The sequence below is a fragment of the Hyperoodon ampullatus genome (genome assembly GCF_949752795.1).
Source record: "Hyperoodon ampullatus genome assembly, chromosome: X".
Lineage (NCBI taxonomy): Eukaryota > Metazoa > Chordata > Mammalia > Artiodactyla > Ziphiidae > Hyperoodon > Hyperoodon ampullatus.
In genome coordinates, this window is record NC_136913.1 from 71,606,693 (window position 1) to 71,626,201 (window position 19,509).

The window sequence follows — 19,509 nt, forward strand, 5'->3', positions numbered from 1 at the left end:
AAGATTACTTACTGCTCTCTTTCTAGAACACCCTGTAATCCAAGGCACAGTAAGGTTTCCTGAAATCTGTGGAAACAACAAATGGAATCTCAGTAAGGTATGCATTAACACTATTGGAATGCTGATCAACACCAAAGAATTCATACAAAATGTCAAGATAGGTCTGCATTCAGAGCATATCTCCCATGTGGACAATGCTGTTACCTTATTGAAAGCAAGGGATTTAAAAGGCTTTCCTTTGTGGTAAAATTCAAGAAGTAGTGCAGTTCCTCTGAAAATTCAAGAAAATTTTGAAGACATTTTTCGGGCCTGGAAGTACCCGGATTGGAAGGTTTGGAAATCTATGGACAATAAAATTATTATAATAAAAATGCAGTGTTCTGTGGAATAAATGTTACAATAATTAAATAATTAACTATAGTCATCATACTGTATATTAGCTCTCTAGGTTTATTCATCTTACATAACTGCAAGTCCCTTTCTACATAGAAACTACTAAGGTGAATAGTTAGTAACACTTTATTACATCAGCATTGCTGCTCAAGGAGATAGATAGATGCTACTCTCATAGGATTCTGGGGAGTGTTTAAAGTGACCAAGGTGTTCTGTGAGCTATGGCTCAGGTTAGTCTGGACTTAACCATACCTTTTCCTGGGACACACAATAATTAGGAGGTACTCCAAACTCTCACCTTGCCCTCTCCTTCCCTTCCAAACATTTGCTTCCTGAGAGACCCACAAGTCAAATCAGCCTTGCTAAGTGGTAGTGGTGGTGGGAATGTGGTATTCAATCAAACATTTATTGGTTTTGATAAATTATATTCAGTGATGGCCAATTAATTTGTATTATGCTTACTGATAAGAAGTGATGATCAAACAGTCAAAGTAAATAGTAGAGTAATATCTTCAATTATTAAAATTTCAGGTAAAAGAATACTGTCCCTGGCCACCAAACCTGCCATTTTACTTTGAGTTCAAAATGCATCAATATGGTAGGGACAGGCTAAAAATGATATAAACTCCCAATAATAGTTGTAAGGAAAATTTTTACTAAAGTTAAAATCCCATTATGATAAAATGACATTTAACTAGACTCCTTGAGGGTCATGAGAAGGTTTGTAATAATTGATTTTTTAAAATGGTGAACAAGAGTGAAAAGAAAATTTCTACAGAAAAATTCTTTACAAAATATACTTTCTTGTCCTCCCACTAATACTTGATATATGATACAATGTTTGCAAAGTAAATTGACTGCTAGTCTCAATGAAGGAGGTAAATCTGCTAAAATAATCACATAATATACTCTTGAAAGAATAGAGATATCCAACTATTTTGGAATATTTGTGTGCATACTTCCATCTATTAGTGAGGATATTTTAAAACTGATTATGTAAAGTTGCTAGAGAAAACATGTAAAACCAAATGCATTGCAACCACCCCATAAACTAGTAACTAATAAAAAGTTAATATGAAACCATAAAAAGATACACATAATAAACATGGTAATTGAATTTCTTTAAACATGGACCTTATACATTTTAAGAATATAAAATGTGGTTTCTTGATTAAGTCAGTTGTATGTAACCAAGAAAATGGAAAATTCCTATAAGCACCTTAACATACAAATATTATAAATTCCATGTGATTTAGGAGGATATAAAGTTTCATATTTTTGTTTTATAATTCTGTGGCACCAGTTACATGATACTCAAATGCTATATTCAACGACCCTCTATTATTTACTTTAAATCTATTCTTCAGTTCCTTATGTTTCTGCTAAAACTTAAGAATGGCCAAGCATAGTAGCTAAATTTGTAGGCTTTTTTGAATCATAGTACTGTATAAATGTTTCCCTCAAATTTGGAACGTTTTCTTCGTTGCAAGAGTGATGACAAGGTTTCTCCCTCACCAGAGGCTATAAAATAAAGTATTTCAAATGAGTCGGAAAATATACTTCTCATTCAAGTGATATTTAAGTTCCAAACACACTTTTCAACACCCTGGTTTGGAAAATTGCAAAATGAATCTACAATACAGACTAATTTAACAAATATATTAGAATTTACATATCCAAATGAGTACTTTGTGTTTCAAAATAAAAATCTTTGGAGGTTATAAAGTCATTACAATGATGTTGCTATTGTTGAAAGCACTTTGGGAACTTTTCTTTTGGAGTTGTTAGTTCATGACTCACCCAGATATTCTGTCTCATTCATATTCTCTTTGTTTTAACTGAAAATATAACAGCTCAGATTGAACATCCATATTATTCACTAAACGTGTCTCAGAATGAATTCTATTTTCCAAAATCAAATATTCCCTGAAATGATGAAGATTTGTCACCACTGAAAGCATTTAAAAGAATCACACAGGTCCTTAAAGCAATTGTAAAAGACTTTCAAAAACTTTTTGACAAATTGAACATTATTGAAATAAGTATAGATAACTTTCCAAGGTAACTAATTTGAATCCTCTTCAAATATTTATCAGGCATCTCTGTACTAGGTGCTGTTTTAGGTGCTATAGGAAATAAAAAGATGTGTAAAACATAATTTCCTGGAGGGCAAGAGCTATGATCTAGAGGGAAAGATAAGACAGGTACATGAATGACTGTAATACAAAGATAAATATGATAAGTGCCACAAGGGAGGTACAATAAATGAAGTGCAATAGGAGTTAAAGACACGGCAAAATTACATCAACTTGAGGATTTATATCTCAGCTGAACCTTAAAAGATGAGCAGAATCTTGATAGAAATAAAAGAGCATTCCAGGGGTAAAGAATGGCATGAATACTGTGGAATAAAAGGATAGGGTGTTTTTGGGAATGGTGAATTCAGCTAGAACTAGAAAGGGAGTTAGGGTCTTTGTGGAGGCCATGAATGCCAAGGTACATTTATATGTAATTCTGCAGAAAATGGGGAGTCATTGAAAGTTTTTAAGCAGATGAGTTATATGGTCAGAATTGTACTTTTATACATTAGGATGATTAATGTGACTAAATGTGAATAGTGAATTGAATAAGTATGGAAACTTTCACAATAATTTAGGCAAGAGGTCATCTAGGCTTGGAACTAGGTTAGAGACGGTAGGAATTGAGAAGAGAAATATAAAACATATTTATAAAGAAAGGTCTTGTGCATGAGATAGAAGATAACTAGACAGTCTGGAGATTACTGGAATAGTCTTTTTATGGCCATCATAAAACTGCCTCCACAAATGACTGTCCTACTCAAACTAATGCAGAGTTGCAGAGTCACAACTTTGAATGTGAATGCAAGGAAGTGCCTAATGTTGGAAATCTGCTTCTCTTGGCTAAGAATGGATACACTAAAGTATGTAACACACTAATTTGGATGTAAACTGGAGTCACATCATATGGATAGTTAAGATTTGTGAATCCAGCTATAACACTTACCTTTCTCATGGAAAATTATACTTAAAATAGATACCATATATCAGAATATTAATTATACATTTTATATACACATTATTATACATGGTTATACATTCACAGGAAAGCATGCATATAGTTACTTTTGTGGAAGATTTAAGGAATTTTAAAAATAATTTTTACTATATTTCATTTTATATGATTTAGACCCTACATATGACTCTGTTGTAATATTTCTTCTAGACTATGAGATTCTTAAGGGCAAAGTATCATGTTTAAAACAATTATTTATTCTAATTATTTTTATATAGTAACACAGAGAATATACATAAAAAAAAGCATTTGTTTGATTTCAAAAATCTTTGTTAGGAAGACAATTCTACACATAACATAGGTATTATATTTTTAAAACTTCAGAGCAGTTCATGGGTCTAACAAAGCTCCTATCTGAAATATACTATATTTTATATAAGCCAGGAAAATTAAGTATATTATTAATTAGCATATGCTTAAAGATAATTTGATTATCTGAAACACTCAGACAATAACCATGTCTCTCAGCAAAGTTCATCAGTAAGTGATTCATAAATTAATGTTTTAGCTTTCCATCAGTTGTTTTGGTATCAGTTGAGCATTAAAACCTGACAAACCTATCAAGCATTCTGCTTTAATCAGCAGGGCTTCCTAGATGTCTTTCAATTATGAATTATAGAGCATAGAGGACACTACTGGGCGTGTGGTAGGCAATCAATAAATATATGATGATTGAATGATTGAATTAACTTGTGCCTTTATTATAAACTACCTTCACCTGCCATAATTCAACAACGGTCAAGAGTGGAAATATACAAGAGACCATTATATAAGGTAGGCAGTTGGGAGGAAGGGAGTAAGTTGTTTCTGGTTGAGAACAATGTGTTCTGGAGCAAAGAAGAAAAGAAGTACTGGCTTATTTAAAAATATTTCCCCCTCTTCTCTCTATCAAGTCTAGAAAAGCTTTCAGAAACTAAATAAGCTTACAATTGAAATTTTAATATTACTACTTTTGGCTAAGGAACTAACACCATTTTTTAAGCATATGGATTGTTCTTATATTAAGCCATATGAAATTAGTGTTTAGAAAATTTTACTAGCCTGACAAATTCTCGCAATTGACAACCAAGATGCTATTTGTTTTTTTTATATAATTTTACTAGTTAAAAATTCACAAACCATAAGAGATTAAGATCAGGGAAACTGGAATTCTGAGACATTTCAATGGAATTATAAAAAGTACACATACATGGCATAACAAGCCTGATTTCACCATACTGATTCTAGAGGTACTGGCTGTTAAAAATAATGGAAGGATATAAGTAAAATAATATAAATTATTATGTGGAATGATTAAGTTCTGATGCCAAGGACCTGGGGAGTTTACAATTACAAATCTGGATCCCCTGAAATTATACTCTCAAAAATATTTTAAAATAGTATCTCAATGTTACTCATGTAAAAAAGAATTGAGAAAATATAAAAATTCTTTACTAACTTTAGAAAATAAAGTGTCAAATGTTAGCTTAAATTCTACATATATTTTTACAACTGAAATTAAATGTTTTATTACATGTATACTCAGAGATCAGTTCCTTACAAAACAGCAAAAGATTTATAGCTCTTACCAAGCTACAATCCTTGCTGGGCTGGACTAGCATTCTTAACATGAATCATGGTTTCATGTCTTTGTTTTTGCACATGGATCCTTGTTGAACCCAAACATAGGCATTTAAAAGAAATCAAACAAACACCCTGGTTGTTGGTTGCACTAACACTGTATGTACTGATACACTTACTCCGTAATTTAAAAAACGAACAGCAGAGACAGCAGCAAGATGAAAGACTAAGCAGACCTAGAGTCTCATCCCTCTTCCCTGGAAACATCAAATTAAAAACTACAGATTGACAAGAATAACATCATGGTAGAAATTAGTCAAAGATTTTACAGCAACCAAGCAAATAAACAACCAAGAAAAAGCCATACTAAACATGTAGGAAATTTCACAGCATTTAAAAAAGTGTCACACTCTCTTCCTTGTGTAGCATGACATGGATCAGGGAAAGTGTTGGCCTTGTCACCAGTCCCCTTATGTGAACCAAAAAGAACAAAGTAGACAGAATTTACAACATTCTAACCTGGTTTTGGGCTGCTTGAGAGATTCATCTCTTTAGCTCCTAACTGGGAGCTCACATAGCCAAAAGTGGCACAACTCAGATCTCAGGCTAGGAGAAGTAGCAGGAAGCATCAGACAAGACTCAAGAAAATGGCAAGAAGACTATAGGCCCACATACACCTGGAGAAAGATTACTGATTGATGAATATACTAGACCATCTAAGGGTCTAGGATAAACAAGAATGAGAATCTTCAGGAAATAAAGATATTTAAAAGTAGCTGCATACAGAGGGGAATCAGTACAAAGCATGCACACAGGACCAGGGGAGACACATGCCCAGGAAAGGCCTACAAAGACCTTGAGCCTTTACACCAGTCTAATCAGTGAAGGTCTTCAACTGTGCAGACCCAGACTGCAAAGACTGGTACAGGTGGTGGTTTATTCAAATGCCCAATTAAAAAAAATCACAAAATATACAGAGAAATAGGAAAACATCAGCCATTCAAAAGAACAAAATAAATGTCCAGAAAATGTCCCTGAAGAAACATGAACATTGGATTTACTACACAAATACTTTAAAACAATTATATTAAATCTGCTCAAAGAACTAAAGAAAAACATAAAGAAATAAAAGAAATAAGGGTGACAATATATGTATAAAATGAGAATATGAGCAGAAATAGAGATTATAAAAGGAACCAACAGAAATTTTAGAGCTGAAAATACTATAACTGAATGGAAAAATTCACTGAAGGAGTTCAACAGAAGACAAAAGAGGTGGAAGAAAGGATCAGTGAACTTGAAAAGAGGTTATTTCATATTATGAAGTTTGAGGAGCAAAAAAGGAAAAAATAATTCTTATCAATAAAAATGTGAACAAGGCCTAAGAGACTAATGGGACATCAAAGCAGACCAATATATGCATTATAGAAGTCCCAGAAGGAAGAGAGAAAGGCAAAGAGACAGAAAGATGATTTGAATAAATACTTGAAAACTTCCCAAATTTGAGAAAAGTCATTGATATACAAGTCCAAGCAGTTTAAAAAACTCCAAGTAGGATAAATACAAAGAATTCCACACAGAGACACATTATAATCAAACTGTCAAAAGACAAAGACAATGAAAGAATACTGGAATCAGCACAAGTGACTCATCATATACAGGGGATTCTCAATAAGATTATATGAGGATTTCATAGCAGAAAGTTTGCAGAAAAAAGGAAGTTGGATGTTATATTTAAAGTGGTAAAAGAAAAAAATTATCAGCTGAGAATTATATATCTAGGAAACTGTCCTTCAAAAATGAAGGAGAAATTAAGACATTTCTAGATAAATATAAGTTGAGTTAGTTTATTATCACTAAATCTGCTCTGCAAGAAATGCTAAAGGGAGTCCTTCAAGTTGAAATGAAAGGACTCTAGACATTAAATTGAAGCCATATGAAATTATAAATTTCTCCAGTAAAGGTAAATACATGGACAAATATAAAAACAAGTATTAATGTAACGTTTGGTTTCTAACTTCACTTTTCATTTTTCTACAGGAATTTAAAGATGAAGGCATAAAATAATTATAAATCTGTTAATGGGTACACAATATATAAAAATGTAAGTTGTGATATCAGTAAAATGGTAGGACAGAACTGTAAAGGATTAGAGTTTTTGTATGCAATTGAAGTTGTTACTATCAATTTAAAATAGATTGTTATAACTTTAAGACATTATATGTAACCCCCATGGTAAACACAAAGAAAATATGTATAGAATATATACAAAAGGAAATAAGAAAGGAACCAAAAAGAGTTACTATAAAAAAGACAGTTAAACAAGAAGGAAAGTAGTAATGGAGGAAATGAGGGACAAATTATTTAAGGCATTCAGAAGTTAAGTAACATAATGGCAATAGTAAGTCCTTCACTATCAGTAATTACTTTAAAGGTAATTGGATTGACTTTCCCAATTAAAAGACAGATTAGAAGAATGGATTAGAAAAACAGGATCCAACCATAGGCTGTCTACAACAGACTCACTATAGATCTAAGGAACATTACCTTACACCATATACAGAATTAGCTCAAATGGGACAAAGGCTTAAACATAAAAGCTAAAACTATAAACATTTTAGAAGAAAATAGAACAGCTTCCTGACATTGAATTTGGCAAATGATTTCTTAGATATGACACCAAAAGCATAAGAACAAAATAAAAACTAGATAAATTGAACTAGATCAAAATTAAACACTTTTGTGAATCAAAAGGATACTATCAGTAGAACAAAAATGTAACCAATGAAATGGCAGAAAATATTTGTAAATCATATATCCAATAAGGAGTTAATATACAGAATATATAAAGAACCCTTACAATCTACAACAATACAGAAGCAATCTGATTTTAAAAAGGCAAAGGAAGATAAAATTAAAGGAAAGAATGGAGTAGGGAGGAAATGAAAGTTTTAGGAGAGAAAAAATACAAAAGAGACTGGAAGAAAAACAATAGAAAAATCAATGAAAACAATTTTTTTTAAAGAGCAATACATTTAAAAAACTTCAGGCAGATTGACTGTAGTATGTTGACTGGTGACTGTCAAAAAAATATGTCCATGTCTTAAACACTGGAATCTGTGAATGTGACTTTATTTGGAATGAGGGCCTTTGAAGATGTAATTAAGTTAAGGATCTTGAGATGTGATCACCCCAGATTATTCAGGTGGACTCTAAATCCAAGGACTAGTATCCTTACAAGAGAAAGAAGAGAAGAGATGAAAAGAGGTCATGTGAAGATGGAGGCATAGATTGGAATTATGTAGTTACAAGTGAAAGAATACCTGAAGCCACAAGAAATTGAAGGAGGCAAGGAAGTATTCCCCCCTTGAGCCATCAGAGGGAGTACGACCCTAAAGGACACCTTGATTGCAGATTTCTTGACTCCAGAACGGTGAGAGAATAAGTTTCTACTGATGTAAGCCACTCAATTTATGGTTATCTGCTACAGAAACCCCATGAAATTAATACACTAACCAAAGGAAAAGGAAAGAGAAAAGAGGAACACAAATTACTAAAATTAGGAATGAAAGAAGGCACTCTCTACCAAACTTACAAACATTTAAAACATGAAAAGGGAATGCTATGAAAAACCTTATGTCAACAAACTAGATAACTTATCCAAAATAGATATCTAGAAAGACCTAAAATCCCCAAAGTGATCCAAGAATAAATATAAAATCTGAATGAGCTTAAACAAGTAAAAAATTTGTAATACCAAAATCTCCAACAAAAAAGTCCCAGCTAAGATGGCTTCATTGGTGAATTCTACTGAACATTTAAAGAATTAATAACAATTCTTTACAAACTAATCCAAAAATCAGGAGAGAACATTTCACAACTCACTCTATGAGGCCAGTATTGCCCTGATATCAAACCAAAGTATTATAATAAAGAAAGCTATAAGCTAATATCTCTTATGAATATACCCCCAGAAATCTTCAACAAAATAGTAGCAAACAAAATTCAGCAACATGTAAAACGTATTTACACCATGTTTAAGTGAAATTTATCCCAGGAATGCAAGGTTGACTGAACATCTAAAAATCAATTAGCATAATATATCATATTCCTAGAATAATGGACAAAAATCACATGATAACCTCAATGGGCATAGAAAAAAACATTTAAAAGAGATTATTCACAATGACCCACTGGGGCTTATCCCAAGAGTTTATGGTTGGTTCAACATATAAAAAATAATCAGGAGTGAAACCACTAAGGTGGGACATGAGTCTTTCCTGACTTTGCTCCCTCTCACAAGAACAAATAACAACTATTACTGGACAAGACACCAGAGAGAAAATCTTAGAGCAGTGCAGTGAGGATGGAGCAGCACCTTGCACCACAGAGAACAAGACAGACCACATTAGAATGGTAAGAGGAGCGGCTACATGATGACCACGTTGCCCCTCCCCCAAGCTGACACAGCACCACACCAAGAGGTTTTCTCTGAGTCTACAGTTCTTCCAGTGGAAAGTGAGCACTCAGGGTAGACATCCAGCACCCCCTGCATTGTGGGTCATTTCTTGGGATTCCCCACTCTGGTCTATCCTACAGGGATTATGGGGGAATTTGTGGGGCTTGACCACTATGAATCTGATTGTGATGGAGGAAAGGGGATAGGCTAGCAACAAACAGAACTTGCATCTTTGTAGACCAAGTTCCTACCTGGAGCACCCAAGTAGTGGTCCCAAACAGTGGTTTTGCTCATCTGCAAAGCCAAGTCGATGGCATAGTCTGACCAGGGAAATTGACAGGGTGCAGGTCTGCCTGATTTTGGTCCTAAAAGGAAGAGCATTCCAGTCCTGGAGCGTGGTCTTCCCCGACTCAGGCAGGGTAGCTGAGTCATAGCCCAATACACTGTTGAGCATAGCTCCCAGCCCCATCTGATCAGAAAGGCTGGTCAGAAGACCTGAAGGCTACACAGCCCAACAACACTCAAGCAGAGTATGGCAGTCAGAATTGATCATCCACAGAGAAAACCTAGGGACAACGTTCAGCCAGAAGACTTGGGGAGGGTGTCAGCTGATTCAAGATGACAAATATCTAGCCTTGCCCAGCTTGGAGTCAGTTTACCTGTTCTGCCAAGGCAGCGAAGCTAATTCTAGCTCCACCCTTTGCTGAGTATAGCTCCAGGCCCCTTAAGACAAGAGACCCTGACCCAGAATACCTGAGAGCCTTCTTGGGGTTGGCCCTCCTGTTCTGCCCAGGCAGGGGAGCTAGTTAGCAAGCCTGCTTACTGTTGAGTGTACCTCTCTGTCCTGCCCAACAAAAAAGACTGGCCAAGACATCTGGAGAACCCAACAATGCTCGAGTCGAGAGTCCAGCAGGCAGAGTTGATCATCCACAGAGCAACGCCAATGGCCCCATTCAGCCAGGGAACTTGACAGAGTGGGTTACCTTGAGTCAAGATCAAAATCAAAGAGCTTTACCAGCTTTGGAGCTGTTTTTCCAGCTACCCACAGGTAGGGAAACGAACTCATAGTCCTCTTCATGGGTGAATACAGCTCTCAGTCTGCCCAATCAAGGAACTTAACAAGAGTACACAGAAAGCTACACAGCTAATTCAACAGCCCTGTGTACAGTGGCACTCAAAGAAAGCACAACCCATGGCTTCCCCATCTGCAAAGCAAAACCACAGGCCTCATCTGACCAGGGAATTCAGTGCACACTCTGGCATGATTCTGTTCCCCAAAGAATGAGCTGTATAAGCCCTTGGTGCTGTCTTGCTGCCCTTCCAGGGCAGATAATCAAATTCATAGCCTCACCAACTACTGAGTATAGTACCTAGATCTGACTATCTAGTAAGCCTGTCCAGAGAATACAGACAACTGCAGAGCTGTTATATCCTACAGCCTCACTTGGGTAGGAAACCAAGCCAGCAGAACTGTACAACCATTCTCGGCCAGCTGCATCCCACACAAACAAAAAGCTTGGTCAATGGCCTCACTTAAAAATAGACCCTGATAACAAGCCTCACCACCTGTCCAGGGACATAACCAGCAGACACATCCAGAAATCCAACCTGAGCTGATTGGTGAAGAACTGTCTCTGCCAGAGAGAACCTGTAAAGTCTGAAAGACAAAACTTACTCAAATGTTCAGATACCAAAGAATCAAGGGTCATAAAATACCAAGTAAACATGATACCTTCAAAGGGAACTAATACAACTCCAATAACTGTGCTAAAGAAATGGAAATCTTTGACTTTTCATACAAAGAATTCAGAATAATGGTCTTAGAGAAGTTTAGTGAACTACAGAAACATATGTACAAATGAAATTAGGAAAACAGAACATAAACAAACTGAATTACAAAGAAACAATAAGAAAACAACAAAAACAGTAAACCTTAGAGATTCAAATTACAGTGACTGAAGAATTCAATAGAGAGCTTCAAAGGAAGACTTGATCACACAAAAGAAAGATTCAGTGACCTAGAAGACCAGAAAGACATTTTAAATTATCCAGTCAGAGAAGCAAAAACAAAAAAAGAATTAAAAAGAATGAAGAAAACCCAAAGAATTTATAGGACACAAGAAAAAAGAATATATTATGGGAATTCCAGAAGGAGAAGATTTTGAAAGTAGCAAAAGAGAAGAGAGAAGTTATATACAAGAAAACCTCTATAAGACTAAAGACAGATTTCTCAACAGAAACTTCAGTCTAGAAAAGAATTGGATGATATATTCAAAATATTGAAAGAAATAAACAGTCAGCCAAGAATTCTATATCTGACAATGCTATCCTTCAGAAATGAAGAAAAAAAATATTTTCTTGAATAAATGAAAGCTGAGGGATTTCACTAGACTTGCCTTAGAAAAAAATTCTAGGGGGAGTTCTTTGAGTGGAAGTTAAAAGACTAATTAACATCATAAAAAAGTATGAAGGTAGCATAAAACTCACTGCAAGTGGTAAAGATATAGTCAAAGTTAAATCCTGTAATATGGTAATGGTAGTGCATAATTCACAAACAACTGTAGTTTAAAACTTAAAAAATAGAGACAGTAAAAATTAACCAAAACTATAATAATTTGTCACTGGTTGTGTAATATAAAACTAAGTAAAGTATAATGTCTATAGCCTAAAATGTCCGTTGGAGGAGAATTAAAAGTGTAAAGTGCAGTCATTATGGAAAGCAGTATGGAGGTTCCTAAAAAAGTAAAAATAGAACTAACACTCCTGTGTATATATCCAAAGAAAATGAAAACACTAATTTGAAAAGATACATGCACTCCGATGTTCATAGCAGCATTATTTACATTAGCCAAGTTATGGAAACAACCTAAGTGACAATAAACAGATGAATGGGAAAAGGAGATGTGGATGGAATGGAATATTAAAATGGAATATTACTCAGCCATAAAGAAGAATAAAATTTTGCCATTTGTAACTGCATGAATGGACCTAGAGAGTATTATGTTTAATGAAATGTCAGAAAGAGAAAGACAAATAATCTATATCATCACTTATATGTGGAATATAAAAAATAAAACAAATGAATATATATATATATATAACAAAACAGAAACAGATTCATAGATAAAAAAGCAAACTAGTGGTTACTGGTGGGGAGAGGAAAGGAGGTACAGGCAAAATAAGGGTATGAGATTAAGAGATACAAACTACTATGTATAAAACAGATAAGGAACAAGGATATATTGTACAGCACAAAGAAATGTAGCCATTATTTTGTAATAACTTTAAATGGAGTACAATCTATAGAAATATTGAATCATGATGTACATCTGAAACTAATGTAATATTGTAAGTGATCTATACTTCAATAAAAAGTATAAAATTTAGGAATGCTATTGAAGTTAGGTTGTTATCAATTAAAAATATGGTGTTATAATTTTAAGATTTTTATGTAAGTCTTAGAGTAACCAGAATGGAAAGATCATGTAGTAATCACAAAAAAGAACATAATAAGTCAAGGCATACTGATACCAAAAGACATCAAAACTGACATTAAAACAAAATACATCAGGATAAGAAACAAGGAACAATGGATCTACAAAACAGCCAGAAAATAATTAGCAACTGGCAATAGTAAGTCCTTACTTATCAATAATGAATTTAAATGTAAATGGATTAAATTTCCAATCAAAAGAAACAGAATGGCTGAAAGGACGAAAGAACAAGATCCACTGATAGCTTACAAGACCCTCAGTTTAGGCTTAGATACACACATAGACTTACAGTGAAGGGATGGGAAAAGACATTTCAAGCAAATGGTAAACAAAAGAAAGCAGGGGTAGCTATACTTATAATAGGAAAAGTAGACCTTAAAATGAAATTGGTAAAAGGGAAAATGAAAGTCATTATATAATGATAAAGGTTTCAATCTATCAAGAAACTATAATGATTATAAATATGTATGCACCAACTTTGGATCACTTAAATATATAAAGCAAACAGTGACAGAAGTAAAAGAAGAGATAAACAGCAATGCAAGAATAGATGGGGACTTTAATACCCCACCTTCTAAAAGGAATAGGTCATTCAGGAAGAATATCGATAAAGAAGCAGAGGATTTAACCAATACTGTAGACAAAATGGTTTTAACAGACATATACAGAATATTTCATTTGATAACAGAAATAAGTCAAAGCATTTATGGTCAACTAATATTTGGCAAGAGAGCCAAGAGTACGCAATGGAGAAAAGACATTCTAATAAATGGTGCTGGGAAAATTGGATTTCACATGCAAAAGAATGAAAATAGACCCCTATCTAACACAATGACAAGAATTAACTGAAAATGGTCTTAAATGTAAAACCAGAAGCCATAAGACCCCTACAAGAAAATAGGGAAGAGTCTCCTGACATGGATATTGGCAACAAGTCTTTATATATGACACCTAAAGCACAAGCAACAAAATAAAAAATAAACAAGTGCAACTACATCAAACTAAAAAGCTGCTGCACAGCAAAAGAATAATCCACAAAGTGAAAAGGCAAACTATGGAGTGGGAAAAAATAATGTTTGTAAACAATATAGCTGAGAAGAGCTTAATATCCCAAGTGTATAAAGAACACATACAACTTAATAGCCAAAACCCAAGTAACCCAATTAAGAAGTGGGCAAAGGACCTGAGTAGACATTTCTCCAAAGAATATATATAAAAGGCCACCAGGTACATAAAAAAATGCTCAACTTCACTAGTCATTAGGGAAATGCAAATTAAAACCACAAGATATCACCTCAAGTCTATAAGAATGGCCATCATCAAAAAGCAAGAGCTAACCAAATGCTGGGGTGAATGTGGAAAAAAGGAAACATTTGTGCAGTGCTGGAGAGATTGTAAATGGATACAGCCTCTATAGAAAACAGTATGGAGTTTCCTCAAAAAATTAAGAATAGAACTACCATATGATCCAGCAATTCCACTTATGAGAAAATGTCCAAAGGAAATGAAAACACTAAAATGAAAAGACACTTTTACCCCATGTTCATAGCAGTAGTATTTACAGTAGCAAAGATATGAAAATTACTGGCTCATCTAAGACCTAAGATGGTGGCGTTTGCATAGAGTGTAATTGCTGCAGGCATACCAGATGTGGAAATGTGGCCAAAGGATGACTCTACTAAGGAATGCCCAGGAACTTACCAATATCTGTGTTGTGATTTTTAAAAACTTTAAACAGTACAGCTGAAGCCCCCTCTTCACCACATGCCACAGTCTCTGTGCATTGAAGGTAGAGACCGTGGCGGCCTCTGTAAGGTCACTCTGCCCTGGAGCCACTGGCTGGAGCCCCAGCCTCAGCCGCAGCACACCTGCCACCAGTCCCCTCTACCACCGCCTCAGCCAGAGCCACGTCACACACTGCATGGCCACCAAAGGCAGAGTGAGAGTGAACTGATGCCGGGAGGGAGACCCCAAAGGTGCTGCAACCACAGGAGGCTGAGTTCTGGCTGCTGTAAGCCTTACCTGAGGGCTTCGACTGGGCCCGTCAGGCCATGCACGAGCTGAGTGTCACACGCCTCCTGGACCCCAACCTGCTTTGTGTTGCCAACCCAGTCGCCCAGTTGACAGAATGAGGTGAAGTCAGAAAATTGCTCAGCAAGACCAGTCATACCAAGGGCCTCTTCTCTTGTGGTTTCACTTGCCAGTGACCACAATCTTGATAATTCCGTGTGGCTGACAGGGTCTTCGTGCTCCAGTCTGACACCAGGCTGGAGCCTCTGAGGTGGGAGAGCTGAGTTCGGTACACTGAACAAAGAGAACTCCCAGCCCCGTGTAATATCATTCAGCAAGAGATCTCCCAGAGATCTCTGTCTCAAAGCAAAGACCCAGCTCCACACAATAGCCAGCAATCTCCAGTGCTGGACACACCATGCCAAACAACTAGCAAGACAGGAATACAAAACCTCCAATTAGCCGAGGTGCTGCCTAAAATCATACTAAGTACATAGACATACCAAAACACACCACCAGATGCAGTCCTGCCAACAGAAAGACAAGATCCAGCCCCACGCATCAGAACACAGGCACCAGTACCCTCCACCAGGAAGCCTACACAACCCACTGAACCAAACTCACCCACTGGGGGCAGACACCAAAAACAACAGGAAATACGAACATGCAGCCTGAAGAAAGGAAACTGGCAAACACAGTAAGTTAAACAAAATAATAAGACAGAGGAATACACAGCAGATGAAGGAGCAAGGAAAAAAAATAAAAACACCAGAACAAATAAATGAAGAGGAAGTAGGCAGTTTACCTGAAAAAAAAATCAGAGTAATGACAGTAAAGATATCCAAAATCTTGGAAAAAGAAGGGAGGAAATACAAGAAACATTTAACAAGGACCTAGAAGAACTAAACAGCAAACAATGATGAACAACACAATAAGTGAAATAAAAAAATATCTAGAAGGTATCAAGAGCAGAAAAACAGATGCAGAAGAATGGATAAGTGACATAGAAGACAAAATAGTGGAAATAAATACTTCAGAGCAGAATAAAAGAAAAGAATGAGAAGAATTGAGGACAGTCTCAGAGATCTCTGGGGCAACATTAAATGAACCAATATTCGAAATATAGGGGCCCCAGAAGAAGAGAAAAAGAAAGGAACTGAGAAAATATTTGAAGAGATTATAGATTAAAGCTTCCCTAATGTGGGAAAGGACATAGTTAATCAAGTCGAGGAAACACAGAGACTCCCATACAGGATAAATCTCAGGATAAACATGGCAAGACACATATTAATAAAACTATCAAAAATTAAATACAAAGAAAAAATATTAAAAGCAGCGAGGGAAAAGAAACAAATAATCAACAAGGGAAGCCCCATAAATTTAAGAGCTGATCTCTCAGCAAAAGCTCTGCAAGCCATAAGGGAGTGGAAAGACATATTCAAAGTGATGGAAGGGAAAAACCTAAAACCAAGATTACTCTACCTAGAAAGGGTCTCATTCAGATTTGATGGAGAAATTAAAACCTTTACAGACAAGCAAAAGTTAAGAGAATTAAGCAGCACCAAACCAGGTTTACAACAAATGCTAAAGGAACTTCTCAAGGCATGAAAAACAAGAGAAGGAAGAGACCTACAAAACCAAACCCAAAACAATTAAGAAATTGGTAAAAGGAACATACATATTGATAATTACCTTAAATGTAAATGGATTAAGTACTCCACCCAAAAGACATAGACTGGCTGAATGAATACAAAAACAAGACCTGTATATATGCTGTCTACAACACACCCAGTTTAGACCTAGAGACAAACACAAACTGAAAGTGAGGGATTGGAAAAAGATATTCTGTGCAAATAGAAATCAAAACAAAGCTGGAGTAGCAATTCTTATATCAGACAAAATAGACTTTAAAATAAAGAGTATCACAAGACACAAAGAAAGACACTACATAATGATCAAGGGATCAATCCAAGAAGAAGATATAACAATTGTAAATATTTATGCACCCAACATAGAAGCACCTCAATACATAAGACAAATGCTAAGAGCCATCAAAAGGGAAATTGACAGTAACACAATAACAGTAGGGGACTTTAACATCCCAATCTCACCAGTGGACAGATCATCTAAAATGAAAATAAATAAGGAAACACTAGCTTTTAATGATACATTAAACAAGACAGAGTTAATTGATATTTATAGGACATTCCATCCAAAAACAACAGAATACACTTTCTTCTCAAATGCTCATGGAACCTTCTCCAGGATAGGTCACATACTGGGTGAAAAATCAAGCCTTGGTAAATTTAAGAAAATTGAAATAACATCAAGTATCTTTTCTGACCACAATGCTATGAGACTGGATACCAAGTGCAGGAAAAAAAAATACAAACACATGGAGGCAAAAATATATGCTACTAAATAACCAAGAGATCACTGAAGAAAGCAAAGAGGAAATCAAAAAATACCTAGAAATAAATGACAATGAAAACATGACAATCCAAAATATATGGGATGCAGCAAAAGCAGTTCTAAGGGGGAAATTTATAACAATACAATCCTACCTGAAGAAACAAGAAAAATATCCAATAAACGACCTCATTTTATACCTAAAGCAATTAGAGAAAGAGGAACAAAAGAAACCACAAAGTTGGCTAAAGGAAAGAAATCATAAAAATCAGACCAGATATAAATGAAAAATAAATGAAGGAAACAATAGCAAAGATCAATAAAACAAAAAGCTGGTTCTTTGAGAAGATAAACAAAATTGAAAAACAATTAGCCAGACACAACAAGAAAAAAAGGGAGAAGACTCATATCACAGAATTAGTAGTGAAAAAGAAGTAACAACTGACACTGAAGAAATACAAAGGATCATGAGAGCTTAGTACAAGCAACCATATGCCAATAAAATGGACAAAGTGGAAGAAATAGACAAATTCTTAGAAAATCACAACCTTTTGAGACTGAACCAGGAAAAAATACAAAATATAAACAGATGAATAACAAGCACCAAAATTGCAACTGTGATTAAAAGCTTCCAACAGATCAAAAACCAAGTTATCCAGAGAGTCGGAGGAAGATGGTGGAAGAGTAAGACGCAGAGATCATCTTCCTCCTCACAGATACACCAGAAATACATCTACACGTGGAACAACTCCTACAGAACACCTACTGAACGCTGGCAGAAGACCTCAGACCTTCCAAAAGGCAAGAAAGTCCCCTCGTACCTGGGTAGGTCAAAAGAAAAAAGAATAAACAGAGACAAAAAAAAAAATAGGGACTAGACCTGCACCAGTGGGAGGGAGCTGTGAAGGAGGAAAGGTTTCCACACACTACGAAGCCACTTTGTGGGCAGAGACTGCGGGTGGCAGAGGGGGGAAGCTTTGGAGCCGTGGACGACAGCACAGTAACAGGTGTGTGGAGGGCAAAGTGGAGAGATTCCCGCACAGAGGAATGGTGCTGCCCAGCACTCACCAGCCCGAGAGGCTTGTCTGCTCACCCGCCGGGGCGGGCGGGACTGGGAGCTGAGGCTCAGGCTTCGGTTGGAGCACAGGGAGAGGACTGCGGTTGGCGGCATGAGTGCAGCCTGCAGGGAGCTAGTGTGCCACAGCTAGCCGGGAGGAAGTCGAGGGAAAAGTCTGGACATGCCAAAGAGACAAGAGACTTTTTCTTCCCTCATTGTTTCCTGGGGCGTGAGGAGAGGAGATTAAGAGCACTGCTTAAAGGAGCCCCAGAGATGGGTGAAAGCCACGGCTAACAGTGTGGACCCCAGAGACAGACATGAGATGCTAAGGCTGCTGCTGCCGCCACCAAGAAACCTGTGTGCAAGCACAGGTCACTCTCCACACCTCCCTTCCAGGGATCCTGTGCATCCCGCCACTGCAAGGGTACTGTGATTCAGGGAAAATTTCCCCGGGAGAGCACACGGTGAGCCACAGGCTGGTGCAATGTTACACTGGCCTCTGCTGCCGCAGGCTCACACGGCATCCTTTCCTCTCCCTCCCTCGGGCCTGAGCGAGCCAGAGCCCCCGAATCAGCTGTTTCTTTAACCCCACCTAGTCTGAGTGAAGAACAGAAGCCCTCAGGCGACCTACATGCAGAGGCAGGTGCAAATCCAAAGCTGAAACCGGGGAGCTGTGGGAACAAAGAAGAGAAAGGGAAATCTCTCCCAGCAGCCTCAGGAGCAGCAGATTAAATCTCCACAATCAACTTGATGTACCCTGCATCTGTGGAATACCTGAATAGACAAAGAATCATACCAAATTAAGGAGGTGGAATTTGAGAGCAATTTTTATTATTTTTCCCCTATTCCTCTTTTTGCGAGTGCATATGGGTATGCTTCTGTGTGAGATCTTGTCTGTATAGCTTTGGTTTCACCATTTGTCTTAGGGTTCTATCCATCCGCTTTTTGTTTGTTTGTTTCTTTTTATTTTTGGAAAACATTTTTTTTCTTAAAAATTATTTTTATCTTAATAACTTTATTTTGTTATCTTATTT

General features: G+C 36.3%; 1 protein-coding gene across 1 annotated transcript in view; it reads right to left on the reverse strand.

The window, feature by feature from the left end:
* Nucleotides 1–19,509, reverse strand: part of HDX (highly divergent homeobox) — a gene marked incomplete at both ends in the record, with an annotated part of 192,424 nt that overhangs the window by 107,231 nt on the left and 65,684 nt on the right. The window contains one exon of the mRNA XM_079727734.1: nt 13–66. Coding sequence (XP_079583860.1) covers nt 13–66 — 54 coding nt within the window. The remainder of the gene's footprint in view (nt 1–12; nt 67–19,509) is intronic.